The following is a 21,008-nucleotide window of genomic DNA, read 5'->3' on the forward strand; positions in this document are numbered from 1 at the left end:
CTTCTGAAAACTCTTTGTGCCGTCCACGTAGAACTTGAGCGCTCTTGCTACATCCAGTGAGTGCAAAGTCCTCTCGGCCGGTGACGAAGGCGACGGGAAGAAAACTGGTAACACCAAGGGCTCGTTGAGGTGGAAGTCCAACGGCACCTTGAGCATGAAGGAGGGATGCGTCCTGAGCACCACCTTTGTGTCGTGAAAAGTCAAGTATGGAGGCTTTCAAGATAGGGCCTGAATCTCTCCCACGCGCCGTGCGGAGATGATGGCCACAAGAAAAGCTATTTTCCACGATAGGAACTTCGACAGTGCCGTATGCATAGGCTCGAAAGGAGCCCCCATGAGCCTAGTGAGCACCACGTTGAGCTCCCATGCCGGGGCTGGGGCCCTCACCGGCGGGCACGAGCAGAATAGTCCCTTCATAAATTCCTTCACCAGGCGATGAGACCACAAGGACACCCGTCCTGTTGTCCTGGTGTATCTGGAGATGGCAGCCAGATGTATCTTGATGGAGGCGTGAGCTAGTCCAGCCTTGGCCAACGACAGTAGGTACGGCAGTAATTGAGGGGCCGTAATCCGTAGAGGGTTAATCTTCTGTGCCCGGCACCAGACAGAGAACCTCTTCCATTTGTGTCCGTAACACTTGAGAGTTGAGGACGCCCTGGCCTTTGCAAGAACCTCTCTGCAGTCGGCCGGTATATCGTATCCTCCAAACTCTAGTGCTGCAGGAGCCAGGCCTGCAAGTTCAGCGACTTCGGGTCGTGATGAAGAATGGCGCCTCCTTCTCTGGAGAGAAGATCCGCGTCCACGGGCAGTCTGACTGGTGGGGACGCCGATAAGTCCAGAAGGTCCGGGAACCAGATCTGTCTCGGCCACGCCGGTGCGACGAGGATCGTCCTGCACCGGGACCTCTTGAGCTGGTTGACGAGCCGGAGTAGCCGTGGCAACGGCGGGAAAGCATAGAGGAACAGGTTGTCCGAGAGGAACGAGAAAGCATCGCCCATGCTCCTCGGTTGGGGGAACCTGCTGGCGAACCTCTGGCACTTGGAGTTCATCGCCGTCGCGAAGAGATCGACCTGGGGTCTGCCCCACAGCCTGGAGCGTCGATCCACTTGATCCTGGCATAGCTCCCACTCGTGGCACGAGTGCAGCTCCCTGCTCAGTGAGTCAAGGATAGTGTTCTTTATCCCTGCCAGATGAAAGGGTACCAGAAACATCCCCTGGTCGATGGCCCAGTGCCACAGATCCTGGGCTTCCTTGGACAGGGCTGGGGATCTGGTTCCACCCTGCTTCCTGATGTAGAACATTGTGGTGGTGTTGTCGGTGAAGATCCACACCACCTTGCCCTTGAGGGATGGAAGAAACGACCTGAGGGCCCAAAACACTGCACAGAGCTCCAGAATGTTGATATGAAGCTGTTTTTCCTCCGGGAGCCAAAGGCCTCTCGCGTGGAGATCTCCGGTATGCGCTCCCAACCCTTCCAGGGAGGCATCCGCCATCACCGTTACCTGGTGAGCTGGGGTCTGAAAGTCTGCATCCGCCTTCAGATGAGTGCGGGTGCCCCACCACCGGATCGCTCGTCGGAAGGTCTTGGTGAGCGGTATCCTGTCCTCGAAGCTGCCCGTCGCCTGGATCCAGAGTGCGTCGAGGAACTCTTGCAGTGGACGCATTCGAAGTCTGCACAGGCGTACCAGATAGATGCAGAAGGACATCATCCCGAGAAGGGATTTGATGGATCTTACCCTGGCTACGTCCGTGGCTAGCAGGCGTTGCCCCTTGCCCAGGATGGCTTTCGTCCTTTCGTCGGACGGCGAGGCCAGCCATGCCACTGTGTCATGCTTGGCTCCAAGAAACAGGGCGACCTGCGAAGGGACCAGGTGGGATTTGGGGAAGTTGATGGAGAACCCCAGGTCCATGAGTAGCTGGACGGTCTTCGCTGTGTGTTCTACGGCGAGCTCCCTTGTCCTTGCTCGGATGAGCCAGTCGTCCAGGTAGGGATAAACGTGGATCCCTTGCAGGCGCCGCCACGCCGCCACCGGTGCTAGGCACTTGGTGAATTCCCTGGGTGCCGACTTTAATCCGAACGGTCGGGACTTGAACTGGTAGTGCCGTCCTTTGACCATGAATCTGAGGAACTTCCGGTGTCCTTTTAGAATGGTGATGTGGAAGTAGGCATCCTCCAAGTCCAACGACGACAGGAAATCGTCCTCCGCCAGCTGTCCCAGCACGTGCTGGAGGGTGACCATCCAGACCTTCTGAGCCTTGATGTACTTGTTCAGTCGCCGCAGGTCCAGGATGGGACGCCAACCTCCTGTCTTCTTTACGAGGAAGTATCTTGAGTAGACCCCGGAGCCCAGAAGTCTCTTTGGGAAGAGCTTGATGGCACCTTTCTTGAGCATCACCCTCACCTCCAGCAGCAGCTGGGGTACGTGGTTTTCCTTCCTGGCCACGGGTGGCACACGAGGACACTTCTTTAGAAACTTGAGGGTGTGCCCCTGGGCCAGGGTTTCCAGCACCCAACGGTCGGTGGAGATGGACTCCCACACGCTGACGAACCTCGCCAGCCGGCCTCCCACTGGGGTGCTTCGGTGGGGGCCCTGGCGCCACGGTCTGTTCAGTCCTGCCTTGCCGCCTTGACCTCCCTGGCGACGATGGCAGAACATCCAGACTTGCGCCGTCTTCTATAGGACTCCTGCGACGAGGAACGGGCCGCTTGACGGTAGGTAGAGGAGCCGCTGCAGGAACCTTTGGAGACCCCTTGCTTGCCTCCGGTGTTCCGAAAGGACAGCCGTCGTTGCTGGAGAACTCCCAGGGCCCGGGCTGTCTCCGTTTTGATGGCTTGCAGGGACTCATCGACTGTCTTCCCAAACAGGTTGTTCCCGTCGAAGGGCATGTCCAACACTTTGGCTTGTACGTCCTGGCGGAAATCCGTCGCCTTAAGCCATCCGCGCTGTCTGAGGCAAACACAGTTGCCCAACTGGCGGAAACCGGTGTCAGCGATGTCCGTCGCCACAGTTATGGCGTGGTCCGACGCCACCTCACCTTCTTGCACGATAGCCAGGGCGGTGGCCGCCTTAATCGCAGCCGCCGACGTGATGACTTGTCGTCCCATCGCGTCGAGCTTCTTTCCCTCGCCGTCCGGTGGTGAAGTCGATGCCAATGCCCCCCCCCCGCCTTCTTCCTGGCTGCCGCCGAGACGAATGAATCCAGGGTCGGCTGTGCTCTAAGCATAGAGGGGCCGCATCGGGGACCCAATACTTCTTTTCGTATCGGTCCCTTTTTGCCGGCGTCGTGGACGGGTTCTTGAGGAGGGAGAGCCTTCCTCTTGGTCTCTCAACGTTGATAGAGAAACCCCTCCCCTTTTCTTCGGGGCAGAGCTGGAAAAGCTTGGATGCCCTGGAGATCATCGCATGGAAGGATCCAATCTCATCGGGCGGGGAAGCCCGAGGAGGAGGGGGGGGGACGATGGCAGGTCCACCCCGATGTCGCCACCCTCGTCGTCCGTGCCCATTGTGGCCGTGTCCGTGCCCGTGTCCATGTCATCGCCGCGGACCGTGGATGGGGAGGAGGGTTGAGCAGGCCTCAAGGGCTGGAAGGGTGCAGGAGGATGTGTTCTTCTCCTCTTGAGTGGTGGACTTCCTGACGGGCCTGCCCCTGGCTCCTCCGTCGGGCCTGGCTCCGGCTCATCTGTCGGGGGTAAAGGCAATCTAGTCCTTATTTCAGAGCATAAGGATTGAATTGCCATCAAAATGGCCGCCGAGTTGTCCTGCGGCACTGGCTGCAACGGGCGCAACGGTTGGTCTGGGGTCCTGTCGGCGCCGCCGTCGCTTCCGTCGTCCCCCTTGTAGGGATGCCTCTCGACGGGCTGGTCCTCCTCCATGCCCGCATCGTGGCTCTCAGGGACTTCGACAAGTTCCTCCTCAGAGCTTGTGTCTGAATCCATGACGGCCCCTGCCCCCCCCCTCTTTCTCTGCCGGGGGCTTCGTGGGGGTTCTTTCGATGGGCTTGAAAGATGCCTCCCTCCGAGGTGGCAGGGAGACTCTGGGCCCCGAGGCCGCTACCACAGGTGTAACCTCCGCAGGCTGCGCCAGGGTTGCCGCGACCACCTCGATAGAGGCCTTGGCTGGGTGAATCAAGGCCTTAGTCACCGACTGCGTGCTTGTGGCCTTCACCTTGGGGAGGGCTCCCCGCCTCGCTCCCCATCAGCCGAAATCTTCAAGATCGACTGGGGCCTCTCCAGAAACTTGGCCGGGTTCTCGGATTTCCTCTTACCCGAGCTAGAGCGTTGGCTCGTGGTCAATGGCGCTAAGAATGGCAGCCGAGGAGCTCGACCGTTCGGCGGTTGCGGTGCCCGTGGACTCGCAGTGCTTAGCCTTCTGTTGGGCTCCCGTCGCTGGGGCGCCCTCACAGGACTTAGAAGACCGCTCAGATTTCTTCTTTTTCTTCTCACCCGACGGGCTCTTTCCCTCCACCCAGTTGGCGAGACGAAGATGGCAGTCCCTCATGGTCCGCTTCGACATGTTCCAGTAAAACGCACAGTCCTCCTCCACGTGCGTTTTGTCCTTGTGAAGACAGTAGAGGCATAAGGAATGCTCATCTTCCTTGAACACGTTCTGCAGCTGGCATCCAGGGCAGGCCCTGAACAGCTTCCCGGGCATCAAGCTCCCTTTCTCCTGGGCCATGTCCGGGGTAGGCCTCAGAAACTTCTGGAATCCTCCAAAAGCGTTGTTCAACGAAATCTTCACCCTTGAGGGGAGTAGAAACTTCCGAAACGGGTCCCCGTTGATCGGATGTAAAGACGGTGGAGCTTGAGGCTCAATTTAACCGAAAAATTAGAAATTCTCTTTGAAAAAGCACGAAAACGCAGCAAAAGCTCGAGCGCTATAGCACGAGGACTCCCAACACTTGAACGTGCGGTAAAAATCTGAGGATGGCTGCCGGAGGCGGGGCTTGGGGAGAGGGCAGTCATTGGCTGTGGGCAGTATGACCCAGAGATCAGTGATTGGTTACTACTAGGAAAGACAGATCAGAAACGAAACTGATACTGATTCTTTTTTCTGTACCGAGGATTCCCAGCCTGACGACGGGGAATATTCATGAGCATGTGAATCCATGCCAGACCCCATGCTGGAAAAAGAAGCATAATGCTTGCTTCGTGTCTTTAATAGAATCAAGATTTTCCATCAAGCTCTCATGAAAAATCTTCATTCCATATCTTGTCTCACATCTTAGAGTGTTGTGTTTGGCCTTGTCTGCCATGCTAGTAATACACCCGGGTCCACACTATAATAGGGAGGTTGGCGGGAATCCTCTGCACCTCAATGGGTAGATCTTAAGGACACAGCCTGTCCTTGAGTAACAGAGCCAATTCAAACATGGTGGGGGGATAGGAATAAGTGTGCAAACTCACTCCCATTGTTAGGCAGAAACCTGTGCAGTTCCCTCTGGGACCACTGCAAAAGATTTAGGACTATAGGTGTTTGGCAGTAAACCCACTTGGTAGCAGTCTGTACCACACAGATTCACTTGGTAGCTGTGGCTGAGCAGTCAGACTTCCCTCAAGAAGAGTTAGGCAGTATACAGAGTATTCACAATAGGTCAAGAGAACACAGTAGGACAAGTAAACACTGACCAGGGCTTGGTGTTAAAGAGATATAATTATTTATTTAAAACCACATCTAGAAAAACACACACACAGGCACTAATAGTAAGCAATTCAAAAACACGGTCACTAAAAGATATACACTCCCTTAAAAGAATATTAGACAAGTCTTAAGTAAAGCTCCACTAATTTTCAGACAGCGGTGAGCGCTTAACGTAGATGGCACTCTAATAGTTCGTTTTAAAAAGGGAGAGAAGAGCAGAGAACAAGTTGAAACAGATCCCAACACTTATCAGAACATTACAAGAGAGGAAGGCAAAGTAAAACCGTGAAGTTAGAGTTCAAGAGGCCGGACCCACTTTTAGAGGATCCAAACGAAATGTGTCCAAGGTCACACGGTTGCAGTGCACAAAAGTCTTGTAAAGGTTCAAAAATTAGTTGGACCAAAGAAAGGGACCAGTTAGAGGGTCAAGGCGGCCAGCCCAGTCCAGAAGGTTAAGGGGTTATTATTACCTTGTAGCAATCTTTAGAAAGGGAGGCCTGGCGGACACGGTACCTTAAAGTGGTGAGAACGCTCCAGCGGGGGCAGTTGTTCCTGGCAGCGGATGCAAGTCGGTGCTTCGTCTGGGGGAAGAGAGGATCTCGTCGTGGAGGAAGACAGGAGTCCGTTGCACTGCCAGGGAAGAAACCAGCCGCGGAGTTTCTCAGGTACAAGGAGCGGTCTGGTGATTCGCGGTTCAGTGGTGAGTGGCTATTCGGCTGCCGAGGTGCTTGGCACGGGCAGTTCGACCACAGACCAGGCTGGGGTGCGAAGAAAGAAAGGTAAACTGGTTGTGCCCACCAGTCAGGGGAAGAAGCCTCTCCAGCCGGGAGATCTTCTCTGTCGTCGGGAAGTGGTGAGTCGGTTCTGCAGGGCTCCACCGGTGGTGTCGTGGTAGGTCAGCTCAGCTTCTCCTTCGTCGGATTCTCAGGTCCTGTGGCGACTTCTGAAGTTCCAGTCCCCAAAGCCCTGCTTTTATGCAGAAAACCCCCATTCACTCAGCCTAGCTGTCACTCAAACATGCTAAGTGGTGAGCCGGTCGGCTCACCACTTGGGCCAATCACACAAGAGTGCGACTTGAGTTACCAAGGTAACTCAGTCCAGGGTGCCTACACCCCCTCCTACACCCCCTGTGGTACCCAGACAGAGTGGCACCACTTTTGGAGGCTCTGTGGAGAAGCCCGCCAAAAAGTGGAACAAAGGGCTCGACTTGGGTTGGAGTCACAGAAGAGAACACAAACGCCATTTTAGAATCGAGTCTTGGCAAAAAATACCAATCGGAGAATTAATATTAATTAAATAAACCGGCGGTATGTTCGAGGCTATGAGAATTAAATAATTAAAGTTGGTAGCCTCGAACAATGGGAAAATCCCATAGGAAAATATTCACGGTCGAATATAAAAAGTAGTTTCCACTGCCACCAGCCAAAACTCTATCAGGGGGGACGGAGACGTGCCCCCTCGACTAACAGACCCCGGGGCAATCGAATTGCCCCGACCAGTACGTCCACAATATGATGGTTTGTACTGGTTTCTGTTAATAATTTGGGACTAGTAAAGCCAATGGTGACTTTACATGCCCTGCGAGACAGTAGTCAGTCCCAGGGTATGGAGTCTATGGTAGGGTGTCACTATGACACCCCTGTGTTACTGCACGGAGGGTGCTGTGTAGCACACATAGGAAAAACACATGAGACCCTATGGAGTAAAGGACCCTATAGCCCATAAAACACATTACCAGTCAAAGGAATACCGTAAATCATGTCCAAGAGTGGGAGAAAAAGAGTCTCACTCTTGGCAGGAGGAAAAAAACAAACTCCAGAAATCCAGCAAAGCTGCTGGGGGACTCACTAGGTTAGGAAATTCAGCCTAAAGAGAGAATTCTCCCCAACACCCATTACTCTGATTTCCTCAGCAACCACTTCCAGGGGCCCACTTACTTGTAGGTTTTGTCCAATCGAGGGAGGTCCAGAGGTAGGGAGCGCAGAGGTCACTTTCAGCATCAGGATTAGGCCTGGCTAGTCTGCAGTTCAGTGCTCTGTCAAACAGTACTGTAGAGTTTACAGCAGAACACCCTTGGTATAACAGGATGAAGGCCTCCACTAAAAAGGCAACCTCAGGAGACTGCCAAGACACAAAGAAGACCAGTTGTAGCAATAACTACTGTGGTCAGGAGGCGACATGTGATCCTCGTGGCGAGAACAAATAACAGGACTTGTTCGGTTAGGAAAGCAGCAACTGCAGGGGAGGGTGGCTTGTCCCATAAAATGAACTGCAGAGTTCCAGTGCTGGATTCAGAACAGCGTCAGGTGCACAAGTTAGCACAGTAGAGTGTTGGTCAGTCCGCTGGGTGATCAAGGGATACTTCAGGAGGCTCAGCAGGTATGGATCCTCGAGCAGAGGTCGGGGCAGATTGTTCCCACCAGAGCATGAGTCGAAGCACTGACGAGGGCCTTCTGGAGGTCATTAGAGAGGAGCAGGTCTTCACCGGGACTTGCATGCTGGTAAGCTGCAAGAGTCGTCAGTGGGCTTGACTTCTTCATAGGGGTCTAGGCTCAAACAATGTCCTATTGAATGGCTGGATTCCTCCTTTTATCCAGGATTTGGACTGGAGTCGCTGTTAGGCAGAATCACCTGCAGTACCCTTGGGGAACACTACAGGCAATTAGGAGTAAAAGTGTAAGCACAATTTCACCTTTGGTACAAGCCTGTACTACACAGTAAAGTGGTAGCGATGGCTGAGCAGCCAGACTTATTTCAAGAGTTTAAGTGAGCAGTAGAACAAGTTACACAAAGGACCCACCAATACAGTGATTCAAGTAAACACGTACTCAAGGGTTCCTGGTAAAAGAATATACATTTATTTACTCAGTAAGTTATAAAACATTACTCTAGCATAAGCAGCTCAATATCACACACTAATACACCACAAAAATCCAACCGGTAAGTAAATGAACACGTTTAGCTCCAAAATGAAGTGGGAGAAAAATGGCACTTCAGATACTTAATAAAGGAGGGAAAAGACAAGGTTATAAGAATAGACAGTCCAAATACATTCATAGGCAGGGCAAAGGGTTTCACTTAAATACAACCAGCAATTCTTCTCAATAGGCCTGGGCCAAAGTCAATGGTTCAGAGTCTTTTGTATAGGATAGCACAGTTCTGGTAGATAACGGTTACGTCTTTGCCACTGATTTTTAAAGGATTTGGCTAGGCGAAAAGTTTGACGAATGTTTAGGGAAGGACAAGCCTTCATAGTTGAGGAAAGTTTCACTCACTTTCTCGATGGCCGAAAAGATTTCCGGACCGCGTTTGCACAGTACCTTGTCAATGAAGAAAGCTGTAGCTGAGGCAGTTGGTCCTGGCAGTTCGAGCAGATCTCGCTGTTCCTGAGCTTCAGTCGTGGGGACAAGAAGGACGACGTCGGGAGGTTCCTGCACTGCCCAGGTAAGAGGCCAAAAGCTGTAGCAAGACGTTGGTTTAAGGTGTGAGTGCCTTAAAGTCCACAAGCTGGTTTCCTTCCCTGTAGCTATCCGGTTTCAACAGTACTCTGATGAAAATTCGACCAGAATAGGACGGTGTCCAGGTGGCTTGCGAGTTGGTTGTTCCCACCAAACTCAAGGGAAGAAGTTAACCTTGAAGGGGTTCTCTGTCGTCGGAGTTTCAGGCAATTCAGACCTGCAGCAGGGCTTCACTGGTCGTCCAGGAGTTGCAGCAGCGGTTCTTTCGTTCCAGTGGTCGACTCTGCTTTCCAAGTCCCAGAGACCTGCTTTTAAACAATTTTCCCCCATTCATTGCAGCCTGGCTGTCACTCACACAGCATGGTGGCTGTCCTTGTCGGACAGCCAGCCGGCCAATCACGCCAGAGTGCATTCAGGTCTCCTAGGAGACTAAGCACAGGGAGCTTCGGGCACCTCCCTCACATCCTGTCCACCCCAGGCACTGAGGCGCCAGAGGAGGGCTTCAGAATTGAAGCCCGCAAAGGGACCAAACCTGGTTTGGCGCGCAGAGACAAACACAAGAAGGAGCTTTCCTAAAAGAAATGGCGAAAAAAGATAACCGGAGTCTGTTTTTACAGATAGGTCTTGGACGCCATATTGAAAAACATAGCTGACCCGATTTTTAGCTACCGTTGTAAGCGGTAGGGAAAGATCATGGTAGTTTTATCTAGACCACTGCCACCAGCCATTATAGGTAGGAAAGGGTAACATTTTACTGTTACATGAGTGTTTTGACTCAGGGGAAGCTAGGCAACCCCTCCAGCACTCTATAGTAAGATAGTGGGTGCTGGGTCAGTAAATTTAAAGAGACAAGTAAAGTCAATTTAACTTTACGGGCCCTGGGAGACAGTAGTCAGTCCCAGGGAAGGTATTTAAACCTTGGGGAGTCTGAAAGACACCCCTGTGCCACTGCATTGAAGGTGCTGTGTGACACACAGAAAAAGATGATGCCTATGGAGTTGTGTTAAAACTCCATAACCAAAGAACACAAAAGCAAAACACACATCAAAATACATGAGAGTGGGGAAAAAAAGGCTCACACTCTTTCCAGGTAAAAAATCAAATTCTAGAAATCCAGAAAAGTTGCTTGGGTTCTCAAAAGGTAAGGGAAATTAGCACATTCGGAGAATTCTCCCTAACAGTCGCCTCCAAGCCCAGCAATGGTAAGGATTTGCATCATTCAAGCTGGCAGGGGCTGTCCAATCACGGACAGCCACTGACTACCTAATCTGCCTAGCAACAGACCCACTTTGGCTTGGATGTGTCCAGAAAGACTTAGCCCCCACATTCGGACACAAACGCAGACCACCATTTTGTCCAAGAAACTAGATGCTCTGACCGAGAAACAGTTTTCCATATATGGCAATTCCAGAACTGAGAGGGTAGGAAGAAGGCCAAGGAACAAAATGGCCAAAGGATACGCAAAACTCTTAGGGCATTTTAGAGTATATGGTACTCAGCATTATGCAGTAAAATGCAAAAGTACACCAGAGCAAAGAAAAAACGCGGTAGAAAAATATCCTCTGCCACCAGACCTGCCTGGATAACAGTAAAGTTGCAAAAGAAACAGTTATAGGGATACACATTATCTCAACCACATTTCAAAGTAAGGTGATTTGTGCAGTTTAAAACTAACTATAATTCCACTAAGGGAGACAGTACTGAAAGTCTTAGGTACTGATTATTCTCCCCATAAATAATTGAGCAGAACACAGGAAGCACAGATGAGGGCCTTACTTAGCACCAAATTGTCACGTCAAGGTGCAGACAATATGAAAAAGAAAATCGTTCCTAACACTTAGCAACACCTATACAAAGAACCAGATACCAGTCGTTAGGATTACTAATATGGATATATTTTCAAACAGGTCAACTTCCTAGGACATCTTTCAAGGAAGCATGCTACTTTCTGTTTAGTGAAGACAGATGTACTAAAGCATCCACAGAAAGCAGCCATTCTCCCCCATATCTACAAACTTCTGTACCCACAACAGAATAGCACAAACGCCAGGATTGGCCACAAGGTATACTAAAGATGTTAGGACCAGAGCAATCAACTAAAATTGTGAAGACACTGCTAGTCATCTTTGGTAATTCCCTATAAGAGGGAGGTTGTACAACCAATAACACACATTACATGTGAAAAAGTAGAGCTCCCCAAGGTCCTGGAGGTATCCAATATGGCACCCACAGGCAGCAGGATAAAAGGGTTTGGTTACACTTATGATCCTATTGGTCTCGGGAGGATAGCTCAGTAGCAACATGCTCGCCTTGGAAGCAAGACGACACTGAGCAACACAGGTTCGATCCCCAGGTCCACGCTTAGAAAACTCTGGGTATTAAATGCGTTATAAATAACCTATATCATATCATATAATCATATCCAAGACTCCCATTTGGATGACACCACTCAAGCACTCTCCCGGAGTTTGTATACACATGACCTGGCTCTCTTGAGCACTTTTGATACTTTGACCAATGAGAAAGATGGATTGACATACCAGAGACCCTGTGCTATGGACCAGAATGGGCTAGTGTATCGGGTGAAACAAAATCTGTAAGGCAATGCAAAGACCCAATAGAAGCTATTGGTTCCCGAATCCTTGCAATGCTCCATATGAAACTGGCCCAATCCCACCTGACAGCAGCCCATCTGGGATAGTGAGAACCGAAGATTATGTGCAATCCAGTTTTTAGTTGCCAGGGAAATACAGGCAGGTAAAGAGTACTGTGGCCAATGTACCAAAGGCACACCTTCAGTCCCTTCAAGGCATTGCATTACCATTCAGACAGGCTGGAATGGAGATTGTAGAACCTCTGGAACCATCCAGGAAGGTCAGTGGAAGGCCCGAGTCAATCTTGGGAACTGGGACAAGTTACTGAAAGTGTGAGAGGGACTACACCATTCTTGTTAGTGAGATGGAGACGATATCATTTACTGAAAGAGGAGGGGGAGGAGACGGGGAGAGAGGGAGATACAGAGGGAGAGATGGAGATAGAAAGAAAGACGGCGAATGAGAGAAAGTGATCGAAAAAGAGAGAGAGAGAGAGCGCAAGACACTAAATTCCTTAAGTAAACTGAGTGAGGCACTATTGCCCTTATGAGGGCTTGCCACAAGATCTATGGAGTAGGTAGAAGTAGGCCGGGCACTGCCCCCCTACACTGAAGTACAAAGATCTTCCTAGGTGCTATATCCCTGTAAAGATGACCTGAAGCCAAGAAGTGGCTGAGAGCTATATCACAGTGACTATGAGTTGAACCAAGAAGAAGCTGAGGGCTATATCCCTTTAGACTGTGAGTTGAACTAAAACTATTCTGGACGCTAAATCCTGTTGACTATTTTTAATCTAAGACGTGGCAAGGCGCTATAGCACAGAGAATAGTGAGGGAGCCTGGGGGAGACCATTATACAGACAAGATAGAAAATCTGACAACTTAATGTTTTGACCTTCCTCCAACCTTTTGTTTAGTTTTAGAAAGCATATCCTAGATAGATGGGCATCCCAACACTTACCCGACTATAATAAAACCTTTTAAAACAAATATAGTGTGGCCTCAATTCTGGCAACTCAACACAGTGCATAATGCGTATGTATGGAACAAAATGCAGTAATGTAAAGGATTTCTGAACTTGATACTTCTATAATTTCTTTCACATTACAAACCTTTTTGGGTCCATGCAGTCACTGAGATTCACCATTCTTGGGCCCATTCCTCCCTTCTGATTCTTCTCCCAACCAACAGCCTTTGGGCAATCTAAAGAATGATAAACCAATGTTAAACACTGTACTGAAACTAACCAATCAATATGGATTCAGTGGAAAATATTGAAATTCAGCATTATCACTCCCCGAATGTCCAGGTCACCTGCGATCCTGACCTCCTCATTACGCACTGCTGTTCTCGCTTCCCTGGTTCCACCCACGATGCCTTGGTCCTGCAGAAAAGCACACTGGCTGGATACATGGGTAGGCACAGAGGGCAGCGGACATGGATATTGGGTGAGTACAAGTGCCAACACACAAACTGATCTCTCAGCACCAGTAAAATACCATGTGAGGGAGCGGGGGATTTCCACAACTGAATAAATGCATGCCCTGGCAAGGCCCTGTACCGAAAAGGACCTGCCCACTCACCCCACACATGACAGCATACAACCTGCATGAATTTGACATGATTGACAATGCAGTAGTAAGTGACCAATGCATATTGCCCCAACACGGTAGCAACACACAGGACTACAGGAACCACAATGCAAAGCACAGGCTCAACACAGGCACCATGGCATTCTGCCATGACAATCACAGACCCTAAAAGCAACAAGTGTTGGCTGTGAGCTGTGTGCATGGTGTTTCACGACAAAGCAAATGTTCACAATAGCGAATGACTCCACATGCAAGTACTGTGATGGTAAATCATGTTGTGCAACAATACTTTTAAAATGCAGGCCCAGAGTGTATATCAACATTCCGTGATTGTCACGGCAACACGTTCACAATGCTGTATGACAGACACCTATGACCTTTGCCCTGGCAGGTTACTCTGGATATCCACTGTTAACATGGCTGATGACACCTGTGTGGCATCCAAAGACGCCACAGGAGGTGGCCTACAGGGAGGCACACGTCCGGACCAGGCTCTGCATCAAACAGACCTTTGGCCTGTTGAAGGCTTGTTTCTGGTGCTTAGACCGGACTGAAGGGCACTTAATATGTAGGTCAGAGAAGGTCAGACAAATATTCTTGCCTGTGCCATGCTGCACAACATTGGCCTCCTGATGCGGACGTGCCACCACCAGAAGAGGACGACTCACTACCTGCGGGTGGTGTGTTGCTAGGCAGTGAGCGGGAAGAGGGCAGGGATGAATGTCTGGTTCGGCAAGAACTGATGGACAATTGTTTCGGAGTACATTGATATTCACATTCTACGCACCTCTGTATATAGTCAGGTTATGAATTAAACACATGCAAACAATAAGGAATGTCCTAGCATTGCTTCAAGTGAACTAGTATTTAATTAACATATGTGAGAACACCCACTCCATCCATACCCCGTCCCCAACACACCATCGCCACCCACCTCCCAAACACACCCTACCCAGCAAACAGTCGCAACCCACCTCCCCCCTCCCCAACACACCCTCCCATGTGATTGTGAACCAAATGTCCACATTACAAGTCACTACCGATGCCTGCACCTTAGATGTTAGGTGGCACTGGGAGCGGGGCCTTGAGATGCTGGGCAGGGATCCCTCTGTGGGGGTGACTGAGCTGAAGGGCTCAGACCCCTGGCCCCGGAAATGCTGCAGAGACAGCAGCATGAAGTAATTGAGGGACTGTGCAAAGGACGACATTCTCTCTGTATGTTCCCTCATCCTCTGCCCAACCGTGGTGATGGCAGCGATGGCCTGGCAGAGGGAACAGAAAATCCTGCTGCATAATCCCTGTAGGCAGTCCCTCATGGCCTGCATGTGCTCGACCTGCTGGACCACTAGTGTTTCCAGTGAGGCATGGTGCTGCTCTATGGCATCCAGCCGTTCCCAAATGGCTGCCATGTTGCGTTGTGGCATATCTGTTGGGCTGTTGGGAGGGATAGGGCGAGTGGAAGCCTGTGTCCTCCTCCTCCTCATCAGTGGTTCAGTCGTTGCCTGTGTCAGGATAGTATTGGGGCTGTGACACAAGATGGTGGTGAGGAGGATGTGCCAGTGCCCCGATGTGTGTGTGCCGGGGCATGGACTGCAGCCTCGTGGATTGCCACAAGGGACGGCTGTAGAGTGTGTAAGGAACTGATGGTGGCAACAGTAAAGACAGACACAAGTGGTCATAGTTCAAGGGTATTGTATATGCGGGTTGGAAAAACAGCTAATCTAAGCATAAATCTAAGATGGGAGCAAGCTATGACCATCAAATAATAATAAGGCAGTCCTAGTGGCATCATGTCAAATAAAAGGGCCAATCCTTATGCTAAATACAAACAAAGAGTGTGGGAAGAAAAGTTAACAAATAATAAGTCAGGATGCAGTAGTCCGGTCTTCCTTCCCCACGTTTTGAGCACGGGACAAGGTAGGAACCTGAAGCACAGCACATGCTTGAGCTTTCCCAGCACGAGCTAACAGTTCCGTTCTCAGCTTATCAGGGCCGTTGGTGGTTAAGTCCCTTTTTGACAAAACGTCTCTTGCCTTGAAGGACCTGATGTTTTCAACAAAAGAACAAACCAAAGTTCCTTCCTACTTGCACTTTGGGTGCTTCCTTTTCACCCCTGGATCTCCCTCTTCCGGGCTCAAACCCTTCACGATTGTTAGCCTCCCTCTGCCGGAAAAACTATGGCTTTCAACAATCTTCTTTGTGTCATTCACAAATCTCTGTCTTTTTAAACAGTTCACTGTGGACATCCCTCTGCCGGGTTCACTCATGTCAACACATTGTTAATCGGGACTTCAGACTTGGCCCCCTTTTTTTCGGCATTCCCTCGGTTGGGTTCACTCTTGCCAACTTTACGATATGGGATTCACTTTCCTTGGCTTCACAGTCATATGTCGGGCAAAGGCTTTCGACTGTACAGAGGATTTTCCTAGACCCCTGTATGACCACTTTGACCCCCTTACCACCTTTCTCTCAAGGGCTTCTGGTAACTGTGGTTAAACAACAGGGTAATCACCCAGAGTTTCCTGCGTATGCACCCACGTGGTGCTTGACTCTTCTATGCTGGCTTTCCCCTTGCATATTAGCAGTTCTTTGTACTTTCTTTAATCAGCCGCTTGCCACTTTTGTTCTACACAGTTCGGTTTCTTATCGGCTCTCCCCTAGACACACCAGCTGTGATGAACCGATTGGCTTTTTTTTGTCTCTGGAGTCAAGGCCGGTAATATGGGGCCAAGCATCTCTCCCCGGCTTGATTGTCAGCGGAGGAGGAACCAGTGTACCTTTCACATCTGCTGCAACACACGCTGGCTATTGTTCGCAGTCTTACGATTCCTTCTGCTGAGGTTGCACAGGCCTCGGTTGGAAAGGGCAATGCCACTTCTCTCCTTGGCACTCTTTCGATTCGCGCCGTCTTTCTCCTCCTCCTGAACTGCTGTGCTGAGTTAGCTCTCGTCGTGAGGTCTGCCTTGCTCGTATTGTGCTCTCGTGCTCCACATTTTATCCCTGTGGGGAAGTGTTAGGAACTATTTCTCTTTACTACACCTTTCCTTCCATCTTTATGGAACCCCCAAACGTTTTGTTTTTATTTTCAATTCTCACCTATACTTTTTGCAGTACAACTGCACTGGCATTTGCTCATATGTTATGGCGAAACTGATAGGTCCTCCTTCAGGCTATCAGTACTGGGAAACATTGTTTCCCTTAGTCATGTTACTAGGTTACTACTTTGGTTACTTTTGTATCACTTGTGGTAACTTTGTATCATTGTGCACAACAGCTTACACTGTAGTACAATGGGGTGCATTTTTGTTTTGCCCTAGACTAAAACTCAGAGGATTTTTGGTTACTCTACGTGTGCTAAAAGGCTAGGCTGGTGGCAGTAGTGATTTTTCGCCACTTTTTGGGGATTTTCGTTTCAGCTATTCAGCGTTTGGCTACTAACTGTGGCTACTGGTCAATCATGGCCAAGCCACGAGATTTTTCACCTGTTCTTTTGCCATCTTGTTCTTTAGCCTTCTTCCTGGTGTCAGAAGCCAGGAAAATCCTAGAAGGACTTCCAATGTCCAGGAAAGCAGAAGTGTTTGGCGGGCTACTATAGGGCCGTGTGTGTTTGCTGGCAGGATGTGGGCTGGGTCTGTCTGACTCCAATTCACAAGCTGGTTTCAGTGTGTCTGAGTGGTATGCATGAATGTTCCCGCCCTTGGTCCCGATTGGACCACTGCTGGGGTGTGTGTGGGGGCTAGTCCTGATATTGGCAAGTGGGAGTTTCAGCTCTTACCTGGCTTTTAGGATAAGAAGAGGAACCCTGCACCCATTCGTCAGAGATCCTGGAGAAACCTGAAGGAGCAACATATCCTATCCAGCTGATAGACCTGCGAAGAGACCTGAGACCCGACTGAAGGAGAGCAAGCAACCAACTTCTGCTGCTGTCCTGGAGGAGCCCTGTTGTGCTCTTGATCTTTAGTAGTCCTGCGAAGGAGCTACGACTCTTGGGGTGGAGGGACCAATCCATTCCCAATGTCTGCTCGGTGCCCTGTCAAAGGAAGCTTTCGGTAGTGCCCTGGAACCGTCCTGTGGCTGACCAGCTTTGTTTTTGAGCTACCGTGCTGCCGGCGTCACCGAACGGGATTTTGGACTGAAACTTGGGGGATCCTCAACTGGCCCTGCAAGACTACCCCCTCTGGAATTTCGGCATCCTAGCATCAAGGGGACCGGGATAGAAGGGAATGTCTGACCGCGGCTGCTGAGTCCTTTTGCATCACTGTGCGCTGTGACCACCATCCGAAAATTGCTTACCTGACCGGAGTGCAGTCCTGAGAGGGGTGTTGCATCTAGTTTTTCTGCATTTCGACCAAGATTCCTTGCAACAGTAAAAGACACCAACCGGAGATCAGCTCGAACCTGCAACCCCTTCCTTTGTTCTGCCAAGTCTGGGGAAGAATCTGAGTACGGGGGAGGGGGGAAAGTTACAGAGTTTCTAACCTACCCCTAGACTCCCATTATAAGTCAGTGGGCATAATTCTAATACTTTTGGCTTTGCCATAGCTTGCTTGTGAAAGACATCCGACTGTTGGGGCAACTTTTGGTCATTAGTCTAAATTGAACCCTAACCCTAAGAACCCTTCACTTGACCCCAGAGATCCTACCTGTATTTATTCCTGCATCCTAAGTTCTGTGGAACTGTATCCTGAACTATTGGGCACAAGGCCACAGGCACCTTCTCCCCCTTATCTCTCTTCTCTTCTCTCTTTCTACGCTCCCCCCTCGTTCACTTCGTTCCGCTGACCACTTCCTCCTCACTGTTCCTCCCTCCCCTTGTGCCTCCTCCCGGTTCCGTTCCTTCAAACTCCTGGTCCCCCTCCACTGGAACTCCTTACCTCTCGCAATCCGCTCTATCCCCACCTTTTCCTCTTTCTGCACGTCTCTTAAGTCTCTCTTCTCCATTCCACGCCATGATCCCCCTCCCCCTTCTCTTCCTCCCCTTCTTCCACCCTTCTCTCTCCCCTCCTCATGCCTCTTTTCTTTCCTCCTCCTCCCACCTCCCTCCTTCCCTATTTTGCATAGTTCTACTCCATTTCTCTCCCCTTCCCTTCATCTAATTGCTCTACATACTGTTTTGTTGACTGATTCATGTTTGTACTGCTTCTATTGTTGCTGTTATTATTACGTTAATGGTATCCTCTTGTTGTTATATGTGCAGCGCTTTGGTCTAAAGCGCTATATAAGCCTAATAAAATACAAAATACAAATACAAACTTCGGTCTGGACAATTTAAGATAGGGACCATCTTGGCGGACCTTTTTGTGCATAATACTTGTCTAACCTTTCCTGTGCAGGAGTTTCTGATTTGAATTATGCCTTATTACCAAGTGAATGTATATATGTATTTGGTTTGATAGTTTTGTGTCATACGTCTTCCGGCGTGTAGTCTTCTTTCTATAGAGTGTTTTGGCCATAATTAAATAACTGTATTTGTATACATCCTATCTAAGTGTAATCTGTGATTCCCATTGTGTGGCCAGTGGACCCTTTACAAGCTCACCCCCTCTGAAAAACTTGGCCTAGACTGCCTGTCACTGCTACCTAAACTGGTTTGGCTACAGCTTCCCAGAGTTGTTCTTGTCACAATATAGGTTGGCCTTCTATACATCTGTCCACCGGGCCAGAGGATAGAAAATCAGTTCTAAAGGGCCATCAGGTATGTGTTATTACCGTCAACTGTCTGACTTTGCCTAACCCTGGCGTTGCGACATGTCAGGTAAATGGCTTTGGTGTTTGTCCGACGTCTTTCATGGTATGCGAAAGTGTTTGTGTCGTTAAAGATGGGGTGGGAGGGTAGAGTGAGCATCCTACAGGGTAGGATGGGGAAAAGGTTTACTAAGAAGGGGGATACAGCGTCTCACCTGTCGGTGTCCCACTTACGCTCCCCAAGGACCCCCCTCCCCCCTTCCAGGGGATCCTACCTCACTGGTCCACCCCCAGGAACTGGATCCAATAGCGATAGCCGTGTCCTAGCCACCTGTATGACAGATCCCTGGGGATTAGTAAGTGAGACAACTTCAGGTTTATCACAAGTGGCTGTGGCAGCATCGGCATCTGCCATGCCACCTGCATGGTCGGTGGAGGGGCACTGGGCACTGATGTGGGGATGGTGTTTTCCTCCATACCTGCCAGAGTTGCCACAGCAGTGGTGTTCTCTGGTCTTGCTGCCTTCCTCCTGCTCTTACTCCCGCTGCCTACGGGCCCAGCCTGTGCAGGGGTGGATGTGGACAAAGTGGCAGCAGTGGTGGTGTCCAGGGCAGTGGAGAGCCCCGGCCTCATCGCCATCCATGGGCTGTATACCAGTTGGGTGGATAATTTGTGGATAATGACATGCAGTCAGTCATTTTGCATACACGTCAGTGGGCTTGCAAGACACTCATGCAACATTGGGTTTCTCCTACATAAACACATTTCGTTTGATTGCCATGATTGGTTTTAGGCCAATGAGTGCTGCTAATACTAGGTGGAGGAAGTGCCGACAGAGGGTGTCCATGGCCATGCATGTACACATTGCCTGTTCGCCTGCTTCACTTGCTTGTTGTTGTGGGGGCCCTAGAGGCTCACTTGCCAGCATGGACTATCATGACATACATAGGTGCTTCTCAAGTTTCTGGGGCTCATGTTGGCCAAATTAGTTTTGTGGTCTAAAGCGCTATAGCAGCAGTTACGTTTACACTGTGACGTAAGTAGCTCGTCGCCGCCAGATTTCTGTCATTGTCACTTCAGGGTGCAAATGTAAAGGGCAAAGGGTGGCATACAAGTGCAAAGTGAGTGGGCGCTGTTTGGCATGCTTGGATGCCAGGCAGCTTTTACTTTTGTTTGTGAGCGCCATTTGCCATGCTCGTATTGCAGGGTCAGTGTCCAATGAGTCCCTATGGAGGCCTCCTGCTTTATGCTGGTGCATGAAGCAGGAAGACCTTGCAAGAATGGCCATCATCTCAGCAGGCATGGTAGCCATGCCGGCACAGAGGCATCAGCCCTTGTATGGCAGAGAGGAAGGTGGCGGAAATGCAATTTCCTTTCCGCAGCCCCTCGCTGCCATTCACATGACTGAGTATGATCTGTGATGTAATTGAAAGACGTAAAAAAAAGCCTTAAGCAGGGCTGTTACGCCAATCATTTACGTCACGGTCTCATGGAACACAAGCCCCTTCATGTGTTGGCATACATGTTTCAACTATGGTGCATGTGCATTACTATATTTTACAACCTCAACATGTACATGTAAGTCACTGTGCAATAGCACTGATTGCCATGTTTGCCCATTCCTCTATGCTGGGGGAAGCATGCTTTGGCACAGTAAATTCACATATTTGTGGAGTCTGATAGCCTTAACGCAATCCCTGTGGTTTGCTGCACCAGCCTCTGCATTCCCGATTCCTCCTATCCCCTCAATGTGGCCTTCTCATCCCAGGGTGTTAGGGTAAGGGGTCCCACAGTGCCAACTCCTGTGGCGGCACTCTCCCTCCTTTGGTGGGGTATGAGGCTGCGGACCCTGGCCTTTAGGTCGTTCCAATGTTTTTTGGCAGTCTTCAGAATCATGTGCAATGATGCCTACAGCCACCACCTTGTCCCTGATCGAGGACCATGTAGTAGCCTTCCTCTGAGTGGAGGGCTTGTGCTGCTTGCTCCAGCGTGGCTCACAGCTTCATCCACCCGGACATTGAGTTCCACTCTTTGAACCTCT

At 50.2% G+C, this 21,008-nt stretch overlaps 1 protein-coding gene across 5 annotated transcripts in view; it reads right to left on the reverse strand.

Moving 5' to 3' along the window:
* ATG7 (autophagy related 7) overlaps positions 1-21,008 on the reverse strand; it is a 2,414,869-nt gene that overhangs the window by 1,560,392 nt on the left and 833,469 nt on the right. For all 5 annotated transcript variants that reach the window (XM_069643921.1, XM_069643925.1, XM_069643922.1 and 2 more), the window contains one exon: positions 12,803-12,893. In XM_069643921.1, coding sequence (XP_069500022.1) covers positions 12,803-12,893 — 91 coding nt within the window. The remainder of the gene's footprint in view (positions 1-12,802; positions 12,894-21,008) is intronic.

Source organism: Ambystoma mexicanum, chromosome 2p (assembly GCF_040938575.1).
Source record: "Ambystoma mexicanum isolate Mex_15411 chromosome 2p, UKY_AmexF1_1, whole genome shotgun sequence".
NCBI lineage: Eukaryota > Metazoa > Chordata > Amphibia > Caudata > Ambystomatidae > Ambystoma > Ambystoma mexicanum.